General features: G+C 49.1%; 1 protein-coding gene across 1 annotated transcript in view; it reads left to right on the top strand.

The window, feature by feature from the left end:
• USP7 (ubiquitin specific peptidase 7) overlaps nt 1–25,334 on the top strand; it is a 65,832-nt gene that overhangs the window by 30,651 nt on the left and 9,847 nt on the right. Inside the window, 15 exon segments of the mRNA XM_030301549.1 lie at nt 1,565–1,669; nt 7,512–7,710; nt 9,643–9,781; nt 10,626–10,714; nt 12,681–12,789; nt 13,716–13,846; nt 14,279–14,333; nt 15,340–15,420; nt 15,521–15,611; nt 18,231–18,297; nt 18,299–18,311; nt 20,764–20,873; nt 22,393–22,549; nt 24,160–24,304; nt 24,580–24,710. Coding sequence (XP_030157409.1) covers nt 1,565–1,669; nt 7,512–7,710; nt 9,643–9,781; nt 10,626–10,714; nt 12,681–12,789; nt 13,716–13,846; nt 14,279–14,333; nt 15,340–15,420; nt 15,521–15,611; nt 18,231–18,297; nt 18,299–18,311; nt 20,764–20,873; nt 22,393–22,549; nt 24,160–24,304; nt 24,580–24,710 — 1,622 coding nt within the window.

Genomic DNA, 25,334 nt, shown 5'->3' with positions numbered 1-25,334 from the left:
GAGAAAACTGCTGTATAATATTCTGTCGGCAGAATGTGCCAGAATTTATTTCATAGGCCTTCATAGGTGTTTTTCCTCATAAAATATTTTTAATGATGGTTAGATGTTAATTTAGGAGGATAAATGTGGGATGAAAGACGTCTCAAAGTACCTGATTTTTCATGTTGATTTTTTAAGCACATATGTTTTAAGAGTTTTTAGACTTTGAGGTAATTATAAGCAAGAGCAAACAAGAATTTGTCCTTCTCCCCCACCCATCCCAGGTTTTTGTCAGGGTGTGGTGGTCGAGACCAGTTTAAAAATGTATATGTGTTTGTTTTTAAAAATACCTTTAGCACGATTGTTAATTGAAGTGTATATATATTGATAATTAAAGAATATCAGGATTGAAGTGATACAAATTTGGGTGGTAATATCAGTCTCTTGGCCTCCAAGGATTTTGAAGGTGTGCTTTGAGATGTGTAAGGGGAAAAGCATGGTTTATATCCAGAGATTCTTTGACGGATGTAATCGGATAGTTGGGGGTTTGGGAGAGTGTCTAGAGGGGAATGGCGAGGGTGCTGTCCGTGGTGCTGAATCAGACTGACCGCTGATGGGGGAGACCTGTCGCAAGACTAGGACACACTTAAGTAGCGCTTTTCAAAACCACATCTCCTGTTTGTAGCTGAGACTGCTAATTTCGATCAGAACGTGTACAGGCAACATATGGGGGCCCGCATTAGTTGCAGTGACATGACATGTGGAGGATGGAGAGGGTTTACACATGGTGTATGACCCTTTTGGCCAGTGGAGGCTATTTAAATCCCAAATCTTGACATAGTGTTTTTTTTTTTTTTCCTTTTAAGACAAGGACCTATGTCAAAGCAAGAAGATTGTGCATAAATAGTGATGAGAATGTTACATTTGGCATTTACACCCTATATTTGCGACTCTTTGCTTCGAAGTTTTGCATCCATGCCTTTGATTATGTGTAAATGTTTGTCAAGCCAGATTTCAGCAAGCATTTAGAATGACAAAACCTTTTTATGTGTTTCTCAATCCCTTCCAGACTCTTTATAAATGCCAGTCCTTCTAGGGACCCCCCTTTCACACACCCTCTATCCCCTCCCCCCAACTTCCAGTCCCTCCAGTTCTGGTTTTTGTGTGGATTTACAGTTTTTAATTATTAAAGTAACTGCCCTGTGATACTTTGAGAGACACAATTTGATGTTTTAAAGCGTTGACATGTGGTAGAACATTCTAATGCACACTGCTGTGTATATATTTAGTAAGCTCAACAGTATTTTCTCTGGGGTTGAGTTTTAATGAGTATGAAGGCTATTTCAACATAGTGCAAATGGAACAAATGTGGTAGAGTGATTGCATCCCATGTAGCATTTTGAAAACAACCAGAATTCATATTTATTTAGTAAACATACTAGTAAATACCTTTTGGGTTAGAGTATGTTTATTATGGCACACTTGGAACATACTGGTGACTGACAATCATCAGAAGTACAAATGTGTTTTTATTTAATCCAAGATTGGGGGTAAAAACCATGGAATTTCTTTGTTTTCTTTAAAGCTGGAGATACAGATGATCCACCAAGAATTACTCAAAACCCTGTTATCAACGGGAATGTAGCCATGAGTGATGGGCACAACAACACAGAGGAAGATATGGAGGATGGTGAGTACATGTGGTTTGTTTACTTGCAATGGGCAGAAACACAACTGGATGTGCTATAGAGTTCTTCCTTGAGTACTTGTGAGTTTCTTAGGAGTAGCTAGTTTTCAGGAGGTTTGTATCTGAGGAAAATTGAGGAACCTGTTTTGGTTTTGAATTTTAAGACTACCTACAAATTTCAGGGTAAGTTGGTTCTCCTCAGCCCAGGAGAGAAGGTTTCAGTACAGAAGTTTGTGATAGATGGGTATTTACTCAGGCTTGCCATTTCCCCACCACTGTTAGCGCTCAGAACAAGTGTATCTTAGTGTACCTTACTCTCCTTTCCTTTTTGTTTGCAGCAAGATACTTCTAGACATTGGAACTTGGCTTTCCATTGCATTCTTACTGTAGTGTGTATATCAGTTGTCTGTAGCCGAAAATCCCTCCCTACTCCCAATAGGTGTGAAAATCAGAATCGAGCTTTGGGCTTCATTCTCCCACACTAACTTTTGGTCTATATCCTCTATGCAAAAAGCGTTTGCATATGTGTATGCATGGACATTTTGTGCCCAGGAAATCCATTTCTTTCGAGGCTATTTCTTCTTTATAATTTGTCAGATATGTGACCTATACTTTTATTTGCAAGGTCAAAATCATGAGACGGTAGCAGCCAGTAATCACTTTATGCAGTCCCTGGAATCTTGCAGTGTAATATGAAACCATGTTCTGTCAAAAGCATGTCCATCAATCCTCATGAGGGTTGTGTCCTTCCCAGGGGAGTAACGGGGCAGTTGAAAGAAACCGTCAGTCACGGGCTGCACCACCAGAAGGACTGCTGTTCAGACCTCCTGCCAAAAGTTCAGCCTCCATGAGAAACTGCAGCCGTAGTTGAGAGTTCTCTCACAGTGCGGTTTACCCCCTGGCAGCTGGCTGAGGCAATATCTGAGGAAGGTAAAGAGGCGTGGTCTGAACCCCGCTGCTTTGTTACCTGTGGAGTGCGCTTTCCACCGTAGATCAAGGGCAACGGTGTGGGTGTGGTCTCTTTGGTTGCTGGGCTCTTGGTTTAATTTCAGACACCTGAGATGCCAAAAGTGCTTCTGTGAGCGCAGTTGGGAAGGTGTGACCAGGCCAGATGTGCCAGGTGTGAGTTAGAGGTGGGTTCCAGTCACTTGCAGAGCGGTTACTGGCCCACCTCAGGCAGCGAGCTCCCTGTTTAGTTCCACAGAGCAATTCCAAATGAATATTTCTGCGAGTGTTTTGGGGAGGGCTTGGGAGGAGGTGCAGATGTAGATGAAGGGCAGGTTCTCAACCTTGGTGGCGCTGTTGCCTTTTTGGGCCGATCATTCTTTGTTGCGGGGCAGTCCTCTGTGTGATAGGATGCCAGTGCCATCCCACCCATAATCCTCGCTCCCCGTAGCCCCGACAACCAGAAACGGCTCTGCATTGCTAGATGTCTCCGGAAGTCCAGGTTGCCGGATTGCCTCGGTCTCCACAACGTACATAAAACCCCTTTCCTTTTGAGGCAAATTTTACTACTAAATTAGTGGTAGTATATAATGGTGCCAAACCATAGAACCTAAAAGTAGAAATATTCCTGTGGTGAGTTACCACTTGGGAACATTACAGGAGAAAGCAGAGTGTGGTCTTCAGTTGCACGGCCTTCCCAGTTGGGGATTTGAGGTGTGTTTTGAAAGGTCCAGGCTAAGAGAGTGAAAAGATTGTATCTTTTTAATGGTAAAGAGTGGGAGGGAGATGGTTCTGGTTCTAGGAGTAGAATTAGTTTAGGGCAGCATTTTCCCAGTCGTGATAAGTGCTTTGAAACCCTCTTCTGCAGGACGTTAGCATGTGGTGAGAGGGGCTGAGTCCAGGAACTTTCAGGGGCGCTGGGCCAAGCAAGGGTCTGCATTGCAGAGGACCTCTGGACCGTCAGCACCCTAACATCTTTCTCCCGAAGATTTGCTAATGATTCCCCAAGACTGAACTTTAGAACCCCCTTTCCGGAATCTCCTTCTAACATCGTAAAGTGGGGCACACAATCTGGGAAACGCTGGATTAGAGTGATCTACTGGGCAGAGGGGGGGTTTCCTACATAAAAGTTCAGTGGCTGACAGCACAGATGGACAGGTGTTTGCTTGAGACAAAGAGCATTTAAAAATCCTGTTAGGGGCACCTGGCTGGCTTAGCAAAATGTTCAACACTTGATCTCAGGGTTGTGAGTTCGAGCCCCACGTTGGCTGTAGAGATTACTTCAAAAATAAAATCTTTTTTTTCTCTCCCCCCCCCCCCGCCCCGCCCAAATAAATCTTAAAAAAAAAAATCATGTTAATGTGGAACTTGGACAAGAATTAGAATCATTTTCTGGTTACACCTACCTATTCTACTTTGATTTTAGTTTCTTGCTTAGTTTTTTCCATAGATGACCGCAAGAAGTTTTAGAGCAAATATAGCCTCTGCAAATAGAGATTGTTGGTACCCGTGAAACAAAAGTAATTTCTGGGTATTAACTGGGACTTGGCAAAAAATGAAAAATTGAGGTTTGATAAGTTTACCGCAAGGGCGCCATTTGGGGACTCCGTAGGCCAGCCTTCTGATTTAAACAAGACAGAACAAAGTCCATGCAGTTGTACCCCAGGCCTCTGTCCTGTGAAGATAAGGTTGGGGTACGAATGGGCGTGGTGGCCGCTTCGATGACAGCCAGTGCTGCTGTGGGAGGCATGAGTGGAGGTGATGGCTCCCCAGGTTTTCGGGCTGAGGAGGTGTGATGACAGCAGGGAGCGGGAGCTTTGTCGTCCTGTCCTTGACAGTAAACGGAGATGCACAGCATTAATGCGCTGACGGTGGCATTGAGGCGGGTTACAAAGTCCCTGGACGAAAAACTAATTCGGCAGGATGCGGGGCACCCTCCAGATTCCCAAGTGCACTGCCGTAAACATGTTTTTAATTTTTTTTTTTTTATGTTTATTTCTGAGACAGAGACAGAGCATGAGCGGGAGAGGGGCATAGAGGGAGGGAGACACAGAATCAGAAGCAGGCTCCAGGCTCCTAGCTGTCCTCACAGAGCCCGAAACGGGGCTCGAACTCACGGACCGCGAGATCATGACCTGAGCCAAAGTCGGTCGCTCAACCGACTGAGCCACCCAGGCGCCCCATGTAAACATGTTTTTAATCGTGAAGTGATTATAGACACAGGGAAGTTGCAAAAATAGGACTTTTGAGTACTTTTCACCTGTCTTCTCGGGTGAAGACATTTAGGTCTCCTTTAATTCCTCATGGGACTGTCATCAGGCCAGGCCTTTCTGCCAGAGATGGGTTTCAAGTCTGCTCTACTTTTTTGTAGACCCCCCCCCCCCCCCCGCCCTTATCTTTTGGTATATAATGTAGTTTTTCAAGTAATTCAATTGGTTATGAAGAGTTGGGAACCACAGGGCAACATTTTTATTCTCACGAAGTCTCCTAGCATATTTCAGAAACAAGTCTGTCCTAAGGATATGCCTTGAATGCGAGGCGGAATCTCACATGGAGTGTCTAAATGCACGTGTGAGCTGAGCTCTGTGAGGCAGGATGGCTGCACGCACTGGCTCCTGGCTGCTCCTTCTGCCTCTGAAGGAAGGGCTTGCCATCTTGCAGTCTCAGTGCCATGCAGAGTTCTGGTTGGTTCTGTTGCGTATTTAAGGTCAACTTCGCATTTGGGCTGAAGTTTGGGATGGAGAAAGCATTTATGATACATTTCCATTTTGTCTATATAAAAATCTAATCCTACAATGGGTTGAATTGTTTCTGAAAACAAGTAAGTGAGTTACAAGAGAGGCAGGACTTTGTGAAGTTGAGCTCTTTAGGTCCCATGAGTGTGTGCCCTCTGGTGACTTTTATTTGGTTGATTGCAGTTCTTTGGTCTCCACGAAGAGCCCAGTTTTATTGTGCTCTGCCTTGCGAGGGGTATGTTAAACTTCAGAATATGGCATTGTACAAAACCAGAGGCAAGGTCACTGTTCAGGGTGCACAGATCATGGGTACTGAAACCCACTGGGTGCATTTGTAAAACACCTCAGATAAGATAAAACCATGTAATCTCAGCGAGCCTCAGTTTTCCTTATCTGTGAAGTGGGACTCCTAGAACCCCTGCCCTTGCCTACCTTGCAGGATTTAAGTGCTGCGCACGTGTGATTTGTGTCTTTGAAATAGTGGCCCACGTCTTTCCTGCGCCATTCCTAGACATTAGAACACATTTCTTGGCTTTTTTGGTACTTTGGTCCCTCAGAGGGATTAGGGTCGTATCTGCCACCTCAAGAAGCTGGAGTAAATACTGCATCTCTCAGACGGACACCCCCCCCTGTTCAGCCGCTCTTCCTCCCAGAGAGCCTCTGCGGTCTGCTGAGCAGGGTTGTGTGTAGCAGAACAATTGGGGGATGAAGAGTGTGAAAAGAAGGTGTTAGTGCTAACTGTCCGCATTTCCTCTTGGTTCTTATTCTTTGGTAAAGAATACTACCCTCTCATGAGGATTGATGGACTGTTTTCTTAGGAACAAATTCAGACAGTCACAAACGCAAGTCATCTCTGTACCCTGAGAAGTCTCTGGTCCTGAGCGTTTGGTTGTCTTAGAAGTTAGGAGACAGAAGGGTGAAGGAAGGAGGCATGTTGTTCTTCCGAACATGCCCTTCCCCGAGCCCGAGAGTCTCCTCTTGTGCGTCAGGAGCCTGGGGGGCAAGGATGGCAAAATAGCCTCCCGCTGCCACACCAGAAAAAGCCTTCCACGCCCCTTTGATTCTTGCATACGCCAGTGGTGGCTTTTCACATCGTGGCCCTCGTTCCCCTGCCAGTCTGTGAACTGTACCCCGTCTCCAACCAGATAGGCACCGAAAGTGAGAGAAAGCGTTTCGAAGCTTGTATGGCAACTTGACCTTGCTGTGGCAGCTTTGTGATGTCTCGTAAAAGTGCCGGTCAGTAAGGGTGGCGGGGCAGCCTTGGGAGGCTGCCACTCCCCAAGAGTTTGAGAAGCACCACACAGACAGCAGTTGGGGGCGGGGGGCCGCAGATGTCCTGGGAGCCTGAGTCACTTGTAAATGAACAGTCACCATGGGCAAAGGGTGGAATTCTAAAGTGTGACTTGTAATTTGAAAGTCTGCTAAGAGGCACTCTACCAATATATCGCTTTCTATTGGAGGAAACCTTAGTTCTGTACATGGCCTTCACGTCTTGTTGAGTAAATTGAACAATTTTTACCATTCGTGTTGAGAAGAATACCGGTTTCTTTCTCTATAAATTATTCCCCCTAGGGAGTCCAGGCTGGTATTTCACAGAAACTGTGAACTGATGATGTTAACGTTTGTTTGGGGCTAACTTCTCAGCAGTGTTGTCTCTAGAACAGCAGGAATGACTGTTCTGCCCCCTCGGGGCCTGGTGAGCCTGCGGGTGCAATGCCCCCTCCCCTTCCTTTCTCCAGACTTGACTCGGCCTGAGTCCGCCCTCCGCTTTTCCTCCGCGCGCCCTGACCTTGAGCAGCTGTCCCACGGCCGCCCCGGGCCTTCTCTGCAGAGCCTGTCCACTCAACCAGGGGACTTGGCAATTCGGGGCTCGAGGGTAAGTAACGTTCTTACAGGCCCAGCTCTGGAATCTAGGAGGGCAGGCAGGGGTGTGTCAGTAGCCCTCTGGGATTTGGATTTCATTCACACACAAATGGCGTGTCCCCTCCCTCTTCTAGGTGCCATGCTCTCATTTTCCCAAGAGTTAGGCTCTAGCGGTTAGGTCGCAGTTGTGCGGACGGCTCCCCGACGTGGTTGGTTGTCCCGCGCGGGTCCCACGGTTGTCGGCTGTCAGGTGTGGTCTCACGACGCCCGAGCCCTGTGACTGACACGGCCTTTTCTTGCAGACACGAGTTGGCGCTCCGAGGCAACCTTTCAGTTCACTGTCGAGCGCTTCAGCAGACTGAGTGAGTCGGTCCTTAGCCCTCCGTGTTTTGTGCGAAATCTGCCGTGGAAGATTATGGTGATGCCACGCTTTTATCCAGACAGACCACACCAAAAAAGCGTAGGATTCTTTCTCCAGTGCAATGCTGAATCTGATTCCACGTAAGACAGTTTAAATGATGCCATTACGAACCCACAAATAGTTATGCTCCGTGATTGGAGGCTCAGTCTGATCGGCCTCTTTGAGTTTAAAACTTTTGCCTTTCCTTGCTGCCTCTACATAGCCCTCTGATTTTACATTAGATGAACTACATTTCTCTCTTTAAAACTCAATGGTAGGTATTCTCTCCAAGCTAGAAAAGGTGTATGTTTTTCTTGCAAACAAGACACTGAGGTTCAGGTATTAGAATCTGCCCACCCAGGGAACACGGAATCAGGGTCCATCTGGACCAGCTGACTGCTGGATTACCAGGTTTAATTATTCTACCAGTAAGTGCCTGAGGGGAAAACTGTAGCTGAGGAACATTCCTCAGGTCTTGAGGCCTCGGCATTGTTGTGTTAACCAGCTCCTGTGTGTTATTCAGAGAGTTTGGATTAAAACATCCTTTGAGGGTTTTACCACGTGGGCCTCCCCAGCTTATTTTAGAGAAACTGTTTTGTTCTTACAATTCTTAAAAAGAAATATGTAGTAAAATGTCTTCAAATTAGGAAAAGTGTTTACGGTCCCTTTATTCAGATGAAAACAAAGATCAGAGGCTTCACGTTTTGTACCTATTGATAGATCCTCAATAGCTTGATTCTTCCCTTAATTAAAAACTGTCACCGGTCAGCGTATATCAGAAGCTTAGTTGACATTGTTTGAAAGGGTCCCAGATCACTTTGTCACTGTGTCCTTCTCCTCCCATATCGAGGAATCTGTGAGAAGGCTGCTTCCTTGGCCCACGTCTGTCCAGGCTCCCTGCCACCCCCAGATTGTGGCCCTTTAGACCTCTCAGTGAAAGCTGGTCCCCAGAGGGCCACAGGGGAACTGGCCTTGGCTGCTCTGTCCGAGCTCCAGGGAACACAGTCCGTTACATTTTTCTTTTTTACGTGGATGTTTAAGAAGTGCCAGGCCAATTCTGTGCTGCAGCCAGGGCCTGTATATAGGTTAAAATTTTCCTTCCTGTGTTCACATTCTGGTCTGATTTCCGGTGAGTATTGAGGCTACATTTTAGCCTAACAGACAATTTGGGCCTGACAGTAGTTTGGGAACGCGGTGAGCCGTCCGTCCCTTGAGCAGGCAGCCTGGGCAGACAGGAGTGCCCATACTGGGCCTGCACTGCCGTCACTTCAGAGCTCTCTGGAAACTCTGCTGTGTGTGGCTCTGCTGTGGCTCCGAGCCCCCAGTGGCCCTTTAAAGGGCTGCGTCCGTTCGGTTTTTGTGCACTGATCCAGAGGCTCTGTTGTGACCCGCCCCCAGCCTGACTGCAGCCCGGACAGTTGGGCTGTGGCTGTGACTAGGCGCCCCTGCTCAGAGCTCCCGGGGGCTCCTGGAGGGAGCTCTTGTGTTTTCACACACCACACCCAGATACCAGAACCACTGTCTGACCAGAAGCTAGTCTCTTACAGACTCTAAAGGCCAGTATCTAAAGTTCAGAAACTGTATTTTATTGATACCAATTAAAAAAAAACTGACCTAAAAAAAAACTTGTAAAAATTAAAATAAAACCATGGCTCAGGGCACCTGGGTGGCTCAGTCAGTAAACGTCCGACTCTTGATCTCAGCTCAGGTCTTGATCTCAGGGTCATGAGTTCAAGCCCTGCGTTGGGCTCTGTATTGAGCTCTGCGTTGAGCTCAATGCCTACTTAAAAAACAGAACAAAACAAAAACAACCCATGGGTCAAATCAGTACAGTCCACACTGGCGGGGGGGGGAGGTGGTTTCCTCGACCCCTTTTAGCTTCTTTCTTCATTAAAGGTAAATGTGTCCCCCCACTCCACCTCCCCAAAAAGAAGGACGGGAAAAAATGTGGGAATTTTCACATGCTCTGTTTTGAAACAATGTGTAAACGTCAGTTAAGTGGGTCACCTGAGGCTTAGGTTCTCTTTGACCAGGTCGTGGTCTTGCCATGCACAAGCTGTGCTGAAGATAATAAATTACAGAGACGACGAGAAGTCCTTCAGTCGACGCATCAGCCACTTGTTCTTCCACAAAGAGAATGACTGGGGCTTCTCCAATTTCATGGCCTGGAGCGTAAGTAACCGTGCCATTACACTGACTGACCTGAGCAGCGTTCCTTCTTCATTCTGCAGATCCTTCTGTTCGCAGTGAGAATGTTTGCTCTATCAGGTGAACAGGTGTCTGTGAAAATGTGATCTCTCCAGTTTGCAAGCTGAGGTTTTGAAGCAGCCAGCAGACAGGGCTTGAGTCTCAGCTCTTTGTCGGACGTCCGTAAGGTAGTTCCTAGCTTTCCCAACAGGCCGAATCTCCTTTAAAAGGGGGCGCTTCCCTGAGCCAGGCCTGGTTTCATGTACCCTCATCAGTTCCCCCACTTAGTTTGAGAGAGAGAAAGAGCGCGCGAGCAGGGACGGGGAGAAAGAGCGAAGGAGACGCAAATCCGAAGCAGGCTCCGAGCTCCAAACTGTCAGCACAGAGCCCTCTGTGGGGCTCGAACTCACAAACCTTGAGATCGTGACCTGAGCTGAAGTCGGACGCTTAACCGACTGAGTCAGCCAGGTGTCCCTTGGCTGCTTTTTGCAGAAGTGGAAACCAGGGCAGGTTTTTAAGGGGGCATCCTGCTTGGCTCTCCAGGCCCTGCTCCTGTGAGCAGGTGCGCGTTCCTTCCCGCCTGTGCCCTGGCGAGGGGCTCCCCGGGACTTCCCAGATGCCTCCAAGAAGAACCATGCTTTTGCTGGTTTTGTTCAGAGGACACTATTTAAAACCAGTCAAAACACTGCAAAACCAGAAGCACGATTTGGGTGTTTGAAAAAGCAGTCTTTTCCTCTAACATGCAGAGGGTGTGAGGGTAATTGTCTCTTTGGAATGTAGCACGCGTCCGTGTGTTCTTATGCAAGTTGGATATTCTCATTTTTTATAGGAAGTGACTGATCCTGAGAAAGGATTTATAGATGATGACAAAGTTACTTTTGAAGTCTTTGTACAGGCGGATGCTCCCCATGGAGTTGCGTAAGTTTTTCTTTAATTGGGCGCTCTTAAGAAATGCCTTTTGTGCTGTAGTGAAAGAAACATTAGCATATTAACAGTGCATATATTTAACCGATAAGCACCCTCCCTGTGCTTGCCCCTAGGCGCACACACCTTACCCAGCTTCACTTTGACCCCTTCACTTGACACATGTATTGAGCATTTTCTGTATGCCAGACACTGCTCTGCACTAGGAGTGTAATTCTGGTCGGCCAGTTAGCCATGGGTTTCTGTCCCCAAGGAATACACAGACTGGTGGGGCCGTTGTGGCGGGGAGGGGGCAGTTCCTACCAGTTCTGGAAGTGGCAGGTATGATGGTGGAGGGGTGGTGGGCGGGAGGGTGAAGGAGGTGTAGCCGAGCTCGGAGGAGGAGATGAGATCGAGCCCCAGGGGTGGGAGGTCTGTGTGCACAAAGCCGTGCTTGGCCTTGCGGAAAGCATGGGGTTGGGCTACATGTTAAGGAGGCTAAGGGGTTGGGGCAGGAAGAACATCAGGAGTGAAGGCACCGGCAGCGAAGTGTGGGGTTGGGTGGCGCATCTGGAAGGGGTGGGAGTTGAGGTGGGTACGCTGGGCCATGGGGACCTGCTGACTTTTCAGGGCTGGGGGTGGGGTAGGCTGGAAAGCACAGTCTGGGAAGAAGTGGAGTGGCAGGCACCCGTCTCTCCCCCCCTGCCTGTGTGTCTTCATGGGGCCCTGCTCTGGCAGGAGGGTGTGGTTGGCCTGGGTGGAATCCGGCAGGGACTGTGGGGCAGCCAGGGAGGAGCTGTTACTTAGCCCAGGTCCTGGCTGGGGTTAGGGCAAGTACAGGAGGGATCCACCTTTTCTTGAGCAGCCTTTTCAGGGCTTGAGTTGTAGCAGGGGTGGAGGCAAAAAACAAGAAAACTCAGTCCTCAGTCTTTTGCGTTTGTGTCCACCCCCCCCCCCCATTTTAAAAACCTTTTCCCTATGTTTATGATCTACTTTTCTTGACTAAAAAAGTGGACTGGGTTTTTCACCCTTACCAATCAAAACTGATTTCTTGGCTTAGTGTTACTTACCACAACCTATTCAGGCATTATCACCTAAATCTTTGTGATTATAGATTTTAAAATAACCATTTATAATTTAGGATTCTTGCATTTTCTTGCAAATTTTTAAAATGATCCACGATACGCACATACTGTAACCAGGGGCCGTGTGGTATACCCAAGTGTGTCAGAAAGGTCACGGACTAAGCCCTGGAATCAGCACTTACTGTTGACCCCGACACCTGGTCTAGTGTTGGCCACAGCTCAGTGGCAAAAGTGTTCGTTCTTGTCTTCACGTTATATGCAGATGGGGATGGGCCCAGGGGTGGTTTGACTGGTATTCCCTCGAGCTTCCTGTCACTATGGGCTGGTGGAGGGGCGTGCAGTGGGGACCGCCAGCTCTGAGAAGACCTACCCATTCTGCTCAGAGAAGACCACCAGCCTAGCAGGTTAAAGAGAGAGAGCTAGTTCAGAAGTCTGAGCTCAGCTTGCCCTGGTACACATGCCTGGCTTCGCTCGTGTGTATGAGTCTGCAGAAAAGAGGGGTTTCAGCCGTTGGCATTTCTTGCTGACTCCACACGTTACTTAATACGAATGCAGGAGAGCCACACTGGGAGCCAGTCTGATAGAATCCAGCCAGTACGTGCGAGCGGCGATCTCGGTAGACGAGGACAGCGCTGCTGTCGGCGGCATTAAGCTGCTTCTCCAGCGCCCGGTTCGTGCACCTGGGTGAACTGAGCCCGTGATTGTGCCCAGCACTGTGGGCCCTGGTGCCCAGGCAGGGCCTGGCGTTGAGGATGCGTGGCAGTCGCTCCCACGTCAGGATGGCGGGAGACAGGCGGTGGTGCACAGCAGTGTGGCGGCCACACGCTCCACACGCACTTGCGGAAGCGAGGCGGTGTCCTGTGCGGTTTTCCCTCAACCTCGAACTGGTCTTGTAGGTGGGATTCAAAGAAGCACACGGGCTATGTCGGTTTAAAGAATCAGGGAGCGACTTGTTACATGAACAGCCTGCTGCAGACTTTATTTTTCACAAATCAACTACGAAAGGTAAATGGATGGTATTTCTCTCCCTCAACCTCCCGCCCACCCTCTTCTCAAGTTTTAAGGGACAACCAGAGTCCTGTCGGCGGACTTTGCCGTGTCTCTCCCGGTACCACCACAGTGCTGTCTCCGGACGGGGGCCCCTCTGGGATGCTTATGCATATCTTTATTCCTCCGTGTTTGGACACTCGTGAAACTAACTTGGATGATCAAAAGTTTGCTGGCTAACCTAATTTTGTTGGGCTAGAGATACTAAAAAAAAAAATTTTTTTTTTTTAAATATGAAAGGCATTAGCAGCAACATCTGAAAAGTTTTTTATGTTAAAATTGAATTGCAAAGCCACCGGCTGTGAAGTCTAATTTCACATACAGGTAAAGGTCATTTTCCTCAGAGCGCTAATAGTAAAGACCACAGACACCCCCGGAGTCTGGGACAGGCTAGCTAGTCGTCAGTCCTTTCGGAAGGCCATGCGAGGGTGCAGGCCACACGGACTCCGGGTTGGGGGCGGGGGCGGGCACTGGCTGGTCTGCTCTGCTGGCTTTTCCGGTTACGTTGGCGCTGTAGTGACCACGACAGAACGGTATAGTCGGGACCGGGGGTGGGGGTGGGGGTGTGGATCATCCCAGTGGCACTTAGGTTTCGTGACACCTTTTGTTCACAAGCGATGTGAAGCTAAAAAGTGTTGTTCCAAGAGCTATGAAATACAAGTGGTTCTCTTTGGATGGCGAGTTGTAGGTAAATTTTTAAATTCTTTTTTGCTTTCTCATGGTTTTTTTGTTGCCTCTACAGACTTTGAGGATCTTTTAAAAAAGTTTCCTGAGCTATTTTGGAGGGATAGTTAGAAGCCCTACCAACTACCTTAGCCGTTGTGATATTGGAAATGATACTTCCACATAAAATTCCATTTTTATTTCTTAATCAATTATTTTAGGCTGTGTACATGATGCCAACAGAGGGTGATGATTCATCCAAAAGCGTCCCCTTAGCATTACAAAGAGTGTTCTACGAATTACAGCACAGCGATAAGCCTGTAGGAACAAAAAAGCTAACGAAGTCCTTCGGGTATGTATTGTATCGCCTTCTTCGCCTTCTCCTTCCTTCCGCAAAGATGGGTGAGCGCGTATTAGGAGAATCCAGAGCGCGGTGTAGGCATTTCAGTGCGCCTGGGTGTTTCGATCACTGGATTTGGTTTGTCCTTTCCTTAATAAAAGGCTGTGGTTTGGAATTTGGCCTGAGAAATAATTCACCACTTAACGACGTCCTCTTATGCACCGCAGGACGTTCAGAACAGGACAGAGCTGTGAAGATGTTGGTGCCCTGATAGAATTCAGTGGTCTTTAAATTGGGGACCCCTAAAGATAATTCCCTCAGAAGATGGATTGACGAATAGTGGCCTGTCCTACAGCTCGCTTTTCAAGTCTGAGTTGCTTAGTTTATTCTTACTTGAAGTCTGGAAGTGTAAATAAATACAAACATTCCTTTTCTCTTTCCAAGGTGGGAAACTTTAGATAGCTTCATGCAGCACGACGTTCAGGAGCTGTGTCGAGTGGTAAGTTCTCCGCCGTAACCGCACACTACTTAACATTGACTGCTGTAAAGCACTGTCGGACGTGGTAGCAAGTAAAACCTCAGACCTGCCTCGCGCCAGTGCAACTCAGGTGCGCCCATCTCTGTTCAGGACAGAGCCAGGCCAGGAAGGAAAGGCAGCGTCTGTCTAGTTTACGAGCCAGAGAGAATGAGAACAAAATTGTTCTTGGAGAGGGCAGCGTGAGGGGAAACTTGAATTTCGGTAGCGGTAGGTAGTGTGGTTTAAATCTGCCGTTGGTACATCTGCCCCAGTTACCAGTCGGAGAAACCACAGATTGGCTGACGTAGCTGTCCTGGCCGCCCTGTTTCGCCGTAGACTAGGGACTCCTGTTACTCCGTAGCGCCCAGACTCGTCTTTTGCACAGAAGTTCTAACAGAGGCAGCTCTCTGTGCGGGTGATTCTCCCCCAAACCATCTTTAGTCACTAGCAAATTCCCGTCCTTCCAGTCGTGACCAAAGACGCACAGACACACACAAAGTCACACACATACACAACATGAAACGGCTATTCAAGGTGATTGGCTGGGCAAGGTGTGTTTTCTGTTTTGCAGCACTAGCTGGATTGAATCCAGTTCATTAAATATCCATGGACAAACCAGTCAATCCTGTTGACAGGCTCAACCTCATTTATCTCTTGGTGTGGACCAATACGAGTTAAGTTTAGTGCTCAATTTACATGCTTTTCCACAGAGGTAAAATGAATATAAAAAATGCTTCTAAAGGCACTACAGATTACTAATTCATTCCAAAGGCTGTATAGAGGTTAATCTCAACTGTTGCATGTAGATATTTTTGTAAATACCCAACCGAGGACGAAGATTTTGTATGTTTTCATAATTGCATGCTGGAGGTCATAATATTCATAGTCTAGAACTTCTTTGACCATTGAAATTTCCTAGTCAAGTTTCAAATTACTGTCTGTTAATGAAGCATCACATTTTCTTAAAGCCCAAACTTTTCTCTTCCAGCTGCTTGATAATGTGGAAAACAAGATGAAGGGCACGTGTGTGGAAGGCACCATACCTAAATTGTTCAGAGGCAAAATGGTGGTATGTGGCTACCAGCTTTAGAGAATGATTTTAAGATGATTTAAGAACGCTATGATAGCGACAATTAACACTTAAGCCCTCTTATTTTCCTTATTTGTAGTCCTATATCCAGTGTAAAGAAGTAGACTATCGATCCGATAGGAGAGAAGATTATTATGATATCCAGCTAAGTATAAAAGGAAAGAAAAACAGTAAGTTCCGTGTACATAACCTTGGCCTTCCGCTCATTTCTGTTTTGGTTTCATGCTTCATTGACCCCGGTGATTTTCATTGAAAGCTAGTGCAGACAGAGACCCCCCCCGAGTGATGAGTGAACAGCCTCACAAGTGAACGCAGGCTCGCGGCCCCACACGGGTCACACATCACGATGCCTGCCACCCACACGTTGGTTCTTCCCGGCCACGACCTCCCCGTCTCAAAGGAGAACCGCTGTTTGGCCTTTTAACACCCCCCCCCCCCCGTTATTTTTGCCTGTTTTAAGTATTTATAGAGATGGGATCGTACAGGCTACACAGCCCCTGCTTCTCTCCTTTTGCCCAGCGCCACATCTGTGCATCGTGCATATCGCGAGGAGCGGTGGTAACTTGATGGTTTTCGTTGCTTTACGCTACTCCACGTGAGGAGGATGCCGCAGGTTTTAGGGAACCACTCTTCCCTTGGTAGATGTTTGCGTTTTCAGTGTGTGGTGCTCGGACATAAGGTTCCTTTCCCGTTGCTGTGCCCGTCTCTGGCACGCATCCTTCTGCGTTCACGGTGAGCGGAATTGTAGGCTCCAAGGGTACGCGTATACATTCGGTGGGTGAGGCCAGCGAGGCTCCCAGAGCAGTCTGTTGATCTCTGTTCCCCAGCCATGTGTGACAGTGGCCATCTCTCCGCATCCACAGCAGGACCACTGGTCAGCAGTCTGGACATTTTGGTGAGAGTGTGGCACTCTTGCTGTCTGTATGCATTTCCCCAAAGGTCAGCGAGATGGTCACCTTTCCGGCTGCTTACTGGCAATTTGGATGTCTTCTTGAACATCTGGGATGGAGTTAATAATAGTTGATGTCCTTGATTGCCAGTTTTGTCACCTGTGATTTCTGGGTTGGTTTCTGTTGATTCACTTTGCTCTTCATCAGGGGCTGTTTTCCAGCTTCCTTGCATGTCTGGTCCTCTTAGTGGATGCCTGCCATTGTGATTTTTACCTTGTTCGGGTATGGACGTTCTTCACTTTTTTTCTGGGACCTGTTGGAGTTGCTTGGACACCATGTGATTCTTTGGAGGCTTGTTTTTACGCCCTGTCCGGTGGGAGCACAGCAGTTTGTGGTTAGCGCTACATGGGCCACCACCTGAGGCCGTGCCCGGAGCTCCGTGTACAAGGAGGCTTTTCACTGTGGCTGGAGGGAACACAGACTGTTCCCAGGCTCGCGTGTCCTCTGGGGGCTGTACCCCCGGCCTCTGGGTGGTTCTTTCCCTGCCCCCAGATAAGTCTTCACCCTGCTTGCTGGTCAGCCCTCCCTGGGGGCTCTGGGAGAGCTGCCGCTTTCTTCTTGGGCACTCTGCGCTGCAGATGGCAGCTGCTGTGGGCCCTGTTTGGGTTTCTCTCCCACACGGTGAGCTGGGACAGTTGAACTGCTCTTACCCATCATGGTCCCGTACCGCCTGTTTTCCCGGGCCTGAAACCTCTTTTGGACGGGACAGTCCCGGGGTCCTTGTCCAGCGCAGGAGAGTGTGCCTGGTGCCTCTCCTTCCTGAGGGAGCCGTGACGGGCAGGGAGCCGGGCAGGAGCCATTCTCAGTGCTCTGGGCGCTGGCCCGGCTGTGTTGCTGAGCTGCTCCCTCTGTGGGGCTCACCTATTTTCACTCTTCTAAGTTTGCCATGTGTTTAATGGAATTGCAGAATTTTAGTGAAATCACCGGATTTTTTCTTTGCTTTTTGTGTCCTAAGAACATCTGTCCTGAAGTCATAAGGTCGTCTCTGATTTGTTACTGTTTTATCTTTTCTGTTTGTCTACAATCCCCACACAGTGGTGTTTTGCATGTGGTAGGATGTCAAGACCGACCCACCTGAGACTGTGGGTCTCAGGTGATCCCGTCACATTTTCCGCGTTGCTCTCCACCTTTGTTAGCGGCCAGTTGCTCATATTTGTGTGGGTTTGTTTTTAGATTCTTGCTTCTGGTCCACTGGTTCTCCCTGAGCAAATTGTACACCTCCCACCCCCAGCTTTATTTTGGTTAAATTGACAAAATGTTAGGATATTCAAAGTGTACGTTGTGATCGTTGCGGATATACTGTGAAAGGAGTGCTCTGTCCCAGTGACCACCTTGACACGTCCCTTCTTCATCGCGCGCGCACGTGCATGAGAGAATATTTAGGTGCTGCACTCTTGGCAGACTTCAGTTAGACAACAGGATGTTGAGCCCTTGTCACCGTGTTCTGCGTTAGGTCCTTAGTCCTTCTCTGACGGCTGGAAGTTTGCACCCTTTCACCTTGACCCCACGTTCCTGCTCTATCTACACGGTCTTTCTTACAGCTCTATGTGTGGGTTAGATTTTGTACTTTAACGGTACTTGATTTTGGTAAAGCTATTAAAACACTTGATTCCGTGTTACAGCTTCAAACACCCTCAAGGAACCGTGTCAGTGTTCTCAGGGGTCCGGGTTTTCATGGAGCAGCGGGGGCTTGGTGGCCGTCCGGGGCAGGGGCTGGAGGCCACCACTGCTGTCCTCCCTGGCAAGCTTGAGCGCATGGGGCAGCCGTGCCGTCATGAAGGCCTTTAGTGAGACCATTGGCTGACTGACTGACTCTCTCTCTCTCTCTCTCTCCTGAAGTATTTGAATCATTTGTGGATTACGTGGCCGTGGAACAACTAGACGGCGACAATAATACGACGCCGGGAGCACGGCTTGCAGGTAATGCGGGAACGATGCGCTGCTTCAGTTGTGGACCAAACAGTCACTTGGAGCTTTTCATAAGCTGCTCAGACCCAGAGCTCAAAGGATTTGAATTCTGAGTGCAGCCATTACATCTTGGGAGCTGCGATCACACGGCGGGGGTGGGGGCTGGGGGGGGGGGGTTGCAGCTCGTTTCTCAGGTAAGCCTGTCACCCAGCACACGGCGTTTTCTCACTGTGTCTTTCCCCCCTGCTCCTGGCCTCAGTGCTGCCCACGCAGAGCTTTTCCTCCGCTTCTCCGGCTGCGGTGGACTTTGTCGCTCGGACTGCACTTTGGGGTGCATGTGTGGGGTGCAGTTAGTTTTTGAAAGGGTCGTGACTTAGAGGATAAGGAGTGCGTCTTCTGTCCTGGTTCTGTGAACCCGGGCTGTCCCTGCTTATCTTCCACAAGGCCCCGCAGGGACCCGAAGCTTCTGGCAGAGCAGTGAGCCTTGTGGACCGGTGACTGGTCAGGTGGAGAGACACGGCCTGGGGCACGATCGGTGGGGCCAGCAGCGCCCTCGCAGACGCAGCCATCCAGGGTCTGTGTTGCAGACTCCTAACCCGGACACATCGGCTCAGCCAGTTGCCAATTTCTCAGACCGTCCTGCTTGCCAGGCTTGCCGATTTATAATTCATGGTGCTGATGTGCCCCCTGTTTCAGTGGGCCTCGGATCTGCTCTTCTCCTGCTTGGTCAGGCCACTCAGGGATGCTGCACTGTGGATCAGAAAGTCACGTTGCAGACACGCAGCTAGACGTGCTCAGGGAGCACTGCAGTCAGCTCACGAGAATTGCCTTGTCCACAGTGGGTTTGGGGGTCTGGGTGAGCAGTACATAGTATTTTAGAATCACAGTCACAATGGACCGTGGTGGAGGAACAATTCTTTGATTCTTTCAAGGTGTAGGAAAACCATGCCGTTCCTTTGTGTGGCAGGAGGTTCCCAGGTTTTCATTTTTCTTTCCAGAGAAACCTTGCCCTCGTAAGCACACTGATTCAGCATCAGAGAACATTGTGGCTTGTCACAGCCCCGTTCCTCCGGGTGGACATAGCCCAGAAGCAAGGTCTGAATTGAAAGTGGAGCTGTGACAGGACCCCCGGTGGCCTGCTGGTGGCTGAGTTTTCCACAGAGGCTTATTTTAGTGAGCAGACCGGAGTCGGGCTGCAGGGTGGGCCTCATTCAGGAGTGGGCGAGTCCCACAGCACAGAGACTTGAGTTGCTGGTACTGAGGACAGTCTTCAGAAGCGGGTTGGACTGAGCACTGAGGGCGCGCTCTGACGCGAAGGTCCCGAAAGTCCAGGGTGAGGGAAGCTGATCTAGTCTAGACCTCCCGGCGCATGATTGTCTGTGCCTTTGCCTGTTCTGTCCAGGTGTCTGTGGACACCTCGAACCTTACAGAATTGTAATCCTAGGCTTCTGCCTCTCCATTTAATGACTTGCTGTGCTTTTCCATGTATTTTCCATCATGTTTAATGAGCGTATAACATGGCAGCATGATTAAGCCCCCATTCACCTGGCTATTGCCTGTGGTTGGGCCTCAGAGAGAACATAACCCAAAATAAACCTCGCACATGAGCTGCTGCTGCATGGTCTCAGTTTTGGTAGCAGACGTGGTGAAGGTCTAAGTAGAACATCTTATTTTATTTAAAAAAATTTTTAATGTTTATTTATTATTGAGAGACAGAGCATGAGCAGGGGAGGGGCAGAGAGAGGGGGAGACACAGAATCCGAAGCAGGTTCCAGGCTCTGAGCTGTCAGCACAGAACCCAACGTGGGCTCGAACCCGTGAACCGGGAGATCATGACCTGAGCCGAAGTCGGACACTTAACCGACTGAGCCACCCAGGTGCCCCTTAAATATTTATTTTTGAGAACTAGTGAGTGGGGATGGTGGGGGGGATGGGGCGGAGGTGGAGTGGGGGGGGTGGATAGAGGGTCTGAAGTGGGCTCTGTGCTGACATCAGAGGAGATGATGTGGGGCTTGAACTCATGAACCACAAGATCATGACCTAAGCTATTTTTAGTTTTTTACTTGAAATGTAGTTGACATGCACTATTTTATTTTAGGTGTGCCATGTAAGATTTGGTGTTGAGCATTATGAAATGCTCACCACGACAGGCGTGGCTCTCTGTCCCCACATAGCGTTCTCAGTGTCACTACGTTGTACTTTGAATCTGTGACCTGTTTATTTTATAACTGGAAGTTAGTGCCTCTTGATCCCCCTCACCTATTTTGTCACATCCTCCAGCCCCTGCCCACCGAAAACCACCCATTTGTTCTCTGCTTATGGGCCTGAACGTTTTCAAAGCACCCCGCCTTGGATCCCGTAAACCCCCCCCCCCCCCACCCCCGTCTTGCCAGCCGCCGTTGTTGCCCTTGTTCCAGGGACAAAGTAGGGCCCAACTAAACTTGGTTTCTTTTCCAATGTTCAGGAAGCAGAGAAAGGTGTGAAGTTCCTAACTTTGCCACCAGTGTTACATCTGCAGCTGATGAGATTTATGTATGACCCTCAGACGGACCAAAATATCAAGATCAATGATAGGTAATCTATTGTGGGGTGTTAAAGTTAAGATTGAATCATCACCTGACTTCGGGGAGTCGGTCTCCATGCTTTGTTTGTCTTTTTATAATGTCAGTTCATCTCCGATGTACTTGGGAGTTCCCTTGTGCCTCAGTTTCCCAAGAAGTATAATTTTAAAGGGATAATTTCCTTTAAGAGTTTCAGAGGCTCCTCCTCCCATAACTCCCTCTACTGGAACCCTGCCCCCCTCTGTGCTGTGGCGGATGGACCCCTGGGGAGGTGGGGGGGGGAGGGTGCTTTCTGTTCGACCCGATGTAGCTTAGCTGTTTGCTCAGGAGTGGGATTTGATGTTCCCGTATTATTTTGTACTCTCCGTATCAACTTCTAGAACGTGTTGGAATTTTCAAGAAGAGGATGTAGATGGACTTGTGTGCTTTACTGCCAGTGTTTTCAAAATTGCAGATAAAAAAGGAATGAGTACACACACCCTTACCTGGTTTAGAATACATTATTTTGTCCTGGTTAGTTTGAGCTCAGGATAGGGTGGTTGGTCAGTCCCCCCATGGAACTGGAGCGAGAGTGGACCCAGTCCGATTATTTGCCACCAGCTGGGTCTTTGCCGGCTCCTCGTTGTCCACGATTGTGGAGCGTGTAGTAAAGAAACCGTCCCCACCAGACCTCACACGTCAGCAGCGCGCAGACTAAGCCCCACCTGCTGGTGGGTGTCGTTGGGTCCTCACCTTGCTTTTGTTTCTGCTTTTGGAATTAGTTGCCAACGTTAAAACAAAACAGATCAAAACCTTGAGATTTCACATAAAAGCCCAGATTTCTGGCATCTTTTAGGAATTCAGAACATGTGGCAGCGCAGCCAGAATCGCTGAGGGCGGCACCGGGGCCGCCGAGCCGGCTGCCCCTGGAGACTCCATGCGCCGCTCTCCTCCGCGTCTTCGCCGAGCTGCCTGCCCTTCTTCCTGTCTCTCAAGGCCCTCCTAGTAATTAATCGTGACCCTGTTATTAAAATGCTTATGGATCCAGTAATTTACAAACAAATCAAGTTCAGATGTCTCCCGAAATCCCAGGGTGTACGGGATCCTTTCTCACGTGTGTCCCCTGTCAGATTCGATCCCTCCAGGTTTCTCAAACCTGCAGCGTGTCCTCAGTGGTCTTGGTCCAGGACAGTGGGAATCACTCATTAATACATTTGCAGCCATCCACATCCTAGACAAGTCCTGGTGTGTGTTTGTCCTGAGACTGGCTGTTGTGTGACATCCTCAGCTTAGAAATCTGTTGGGTGTCTCCATGCGTTGTGCGCGTCTTTTCTCATACCTAGCTTCACATTTTGTACTGATGTGTGAATAATTGTCCTAATGAATAGGAGCCGCCACAGAAGTCCTTCGGAGGGCCTCCCGAGTCAGAGTGATACTTCTCTTTCCACATAAAGACGAGCCAGTAAATTAGAACGTCTAGCAATAAAGTCTCCACATGAAATATTTTACATGTCAGTGAAACCTGGATTTCTTTAAAAATGTTTTTTTAATAGGTTTGAATTCCCAGAACAGTTACCACTCGATGAATTTTTGCAAAAAACAGATCCTAAGGACCCTGCAAATTATATTCTTCACGCAGTCCTGGTTCACAGTGGAGATAATCATGGTGGACATTACGTGGTTTATCTAAACCCCAAAGGGGACGGCAAAGTAAGTGCCGGGCAGGGGGCGGAGTCAGATGTCATGGTGTGTGGGGCACTCACCCAGCGCTCAGCTTCGCCTTTTCCTCTCCCAACCCGATGGCCTGAATAGTGCAGGATTCCACCCTGGGCTCTGATTTATCTGTGTTCCCGTGCATGAATGGCTGATACCTTAAAGGTGATAGTGAATGAGTGCTTGCACTTGACGTATGCACTGAAGTAGCCTTGAACATTGGACCGTTATCATTGCATATCTAATGGGAGGCACTTGCTCTCCACTTAAGAAATCCTTGGGCAGGTGGGAATGCAAGCTGGTGCAGCCACTCTGGAAAACAGTGCGGAGGTTCCTCAAAAAATTAAAACAGAACTACCCTACTATCCAGCAATTGCACTACTAGGCATTTATCTAAGGGATACAGGGATGCCGTTTCGAAGGGGCACATGCACCCCAATGTTTATAGCAGCACTTTCAACAATACCCAAAATAGGGGAAGAGCTCAAATGTCCATTGACAGATGAATGGGTAAAGAAGATGTGGTAATATCTATACAATGGAATATGACTCGGCAATCAAAAAGAATGAATTCTTGCCATTTGCAACCACGTGGATGGAACTGGAGCGTATTTTGCTAAGTGAAATTAGTCCGAGAAAGACACGTATCGTATGACTTCACTCATATGAGGACTTTAAGAGACAAAACAGATGAACATAAGGGAAGGGAAACAAAAATAATGCCAAAACAGGGAGGGAGACAAAACAGAAGAGACTCTTAAAAATGGAGAACAAACTGAGGGATACTGGAGGGGTTGTGGGGGGGGGGTGGGCTAAATGGGTAAGGGGCACTCAGGAATCTTCTCCTGAAACCATTGTTCCACTCTGTGCTGACTAACTTGGATGTAAATTTAAAAAAGACAGAAAGGAAGGAAGGAAGGAAGAAATGCTTGGGCGGGGGAGGCTGGATGAATCACACGTTCTGCGCGCCTGCTTGTCTGTGCCGCGTGATGCTCCGTCGCGTCAGGGGTGAGGGTGTCCTCAGGGTCTGTGTCCAGGATCGTAGCGCCAGTGCAGAACAGAGCGGAGGCCGAGCCCATCTCCCTCATGTGAGGAGACTCGGACAGGGGGTGCTCACGCAGCCCCAGACCACGACGAACCTTTCCCTGCAAGACTTCGTGCCGTTTAGAACACCTCGACCCACAATGAAGAGATCAGAAGGGAAGTACTCTGTACAACTCTGCTGACCTTTTCTTGAGCCAGGTCCTCTCTTGCTGCGATAACGTATCCTATCAAATGTCCCGTTGAATTTTGTAAGCACACGGTAAAATCTCCAGTTTTACCGAGGAAGTCAGGTGTGCTCGGTATGATTTTCTCAGATCTGCAAAGAGTGGTACTGTCGGGAGATTGAATCTGATTCGAAGTGGGCCATTTGAGCATGTGACGGAATTGCCGAGGGACAGACTCACAGTGGCCCCAGAATACGGGTGCTGGCTGGCCTCTTCCCCGAGAGGGCGGCCCGAGGGGGCGCCTGGCCCGGCACCTCCCTGCATCACTTGTAGGTAAACGCTGCCTCTCTGGTTGTGTGCTTCTCAAAGCGCTTTCTCTCTGCTGCGTCTTGTTGCCAGTGGTGTAAGTTCGACGACGACGTGGTGTCCAGGTGTACGAAAGAGGAGGCCATCGAGCACAATTACGGGGGTCACGATGACGACCTGTCGGTGCGGCACTGCACGAACGCGTACATGTTGGTTTACATCAGGGAATCAAAGCTGAGTGAGTAGCCGGCTTGTTACCTGGGAAGCTTGACAGCTGTACCCTGAGCTGTGCCACTTGCCCCAGCACGTTCCGCGCTCTGCCTGTGCGGCCTCGCTCCCGACCTCCGCAAGCAAGCTGGACAGGGCCGTGTGGGTTTTGATGCGGGCTCACGGTACCAAGTCATTTCCCCCGAATCAGATCTGCTCCATTTATGGCGACGCTGAACGGGGGCGTTCTCAGGAGGGGATCCTAGAACCCGCGCAGAGGTAAACGCGGGCACATTTGTCGTGCAGGTGAGGTTTTACAAGCTGTCACCGACCACGATATCCCTCAGCAGTTGGTGGAACGACTGCAGGAGGAGAAGAGGATCGAGGCTCAGAAGCGGAAGGAACGGCAGGAAGCCCATCTCTACATGCAAGTGCAGGTCAGCACCCCCACCCCCCGGGCGGGACCCGCGCTAGGCCTCGCTTCCGGAGCGCTGTGGCCTCGTTGGGGGGACTGCTGCCTGGGCACGTGTGCTCAGTTTCCCTGGCCCTATGGGGCATACGTTCCAGCGCAGGCTGAGGGCTGATGTTAGACGTACTCAGACCCCCAGACACTGGGCCAGGGGGTGGATGAGAAGCACCGAGGGGTCAGAGGGGAAAGGCCTCAGGCGGGCGAGCTCCCAGTGGGAGGTGGCCCTCCAGGCCATGGAGAAGCTTGGCCAGTGGTGGGGACAGAAAAGAGGGCTGGACGGAGAGGTGAATTTCCGGGTGGTGTTGGTTCGTGGTTTGGTTGCGATACCAGGAAACAGGCGTTCCTTTTAGCAAGTTGATTGCCGGGAAAAAGCTGCCAGCTTGAGTATCCTGGCGGTATGCTGTCCAGAGACTGCCACACAGCGGGTTTCCCGCTGGTGCTCGCGGTCAGTGGGCAGCGGCTGTGTGGAAACGGAGGTGTCTCGATTCTGATGAAACACCTGATTTCCTCCGGTCACTTTGATGTTTTTCTCCTTGGGTCTTCTGAAGAAGGTTCTTCGGAGCAAAAGACTAGCTATTCTTAGCATACTACT

The sequence above is a fragment of the Lynx canadensis genome, chromosome E3, assembly GCF_007474595.2.
Source record: "Lynx canadensis isolate LIC74 chromosome E3, mLynCan4.pri.v2, whole genome shotgun sequence".
Classification (NCBI taxonomy): domain Eukaryota; kingdom Metazoa; phylum Chordata; class Mammalia; order Carnivora; family Felidae; genus Lynx; species Lynx canadensis.
The sequence above is the reverse complement of the archived record's forward strand: the minus strand, read 5'-3'. Positions and strand labels throughout refer to the sequence as shown.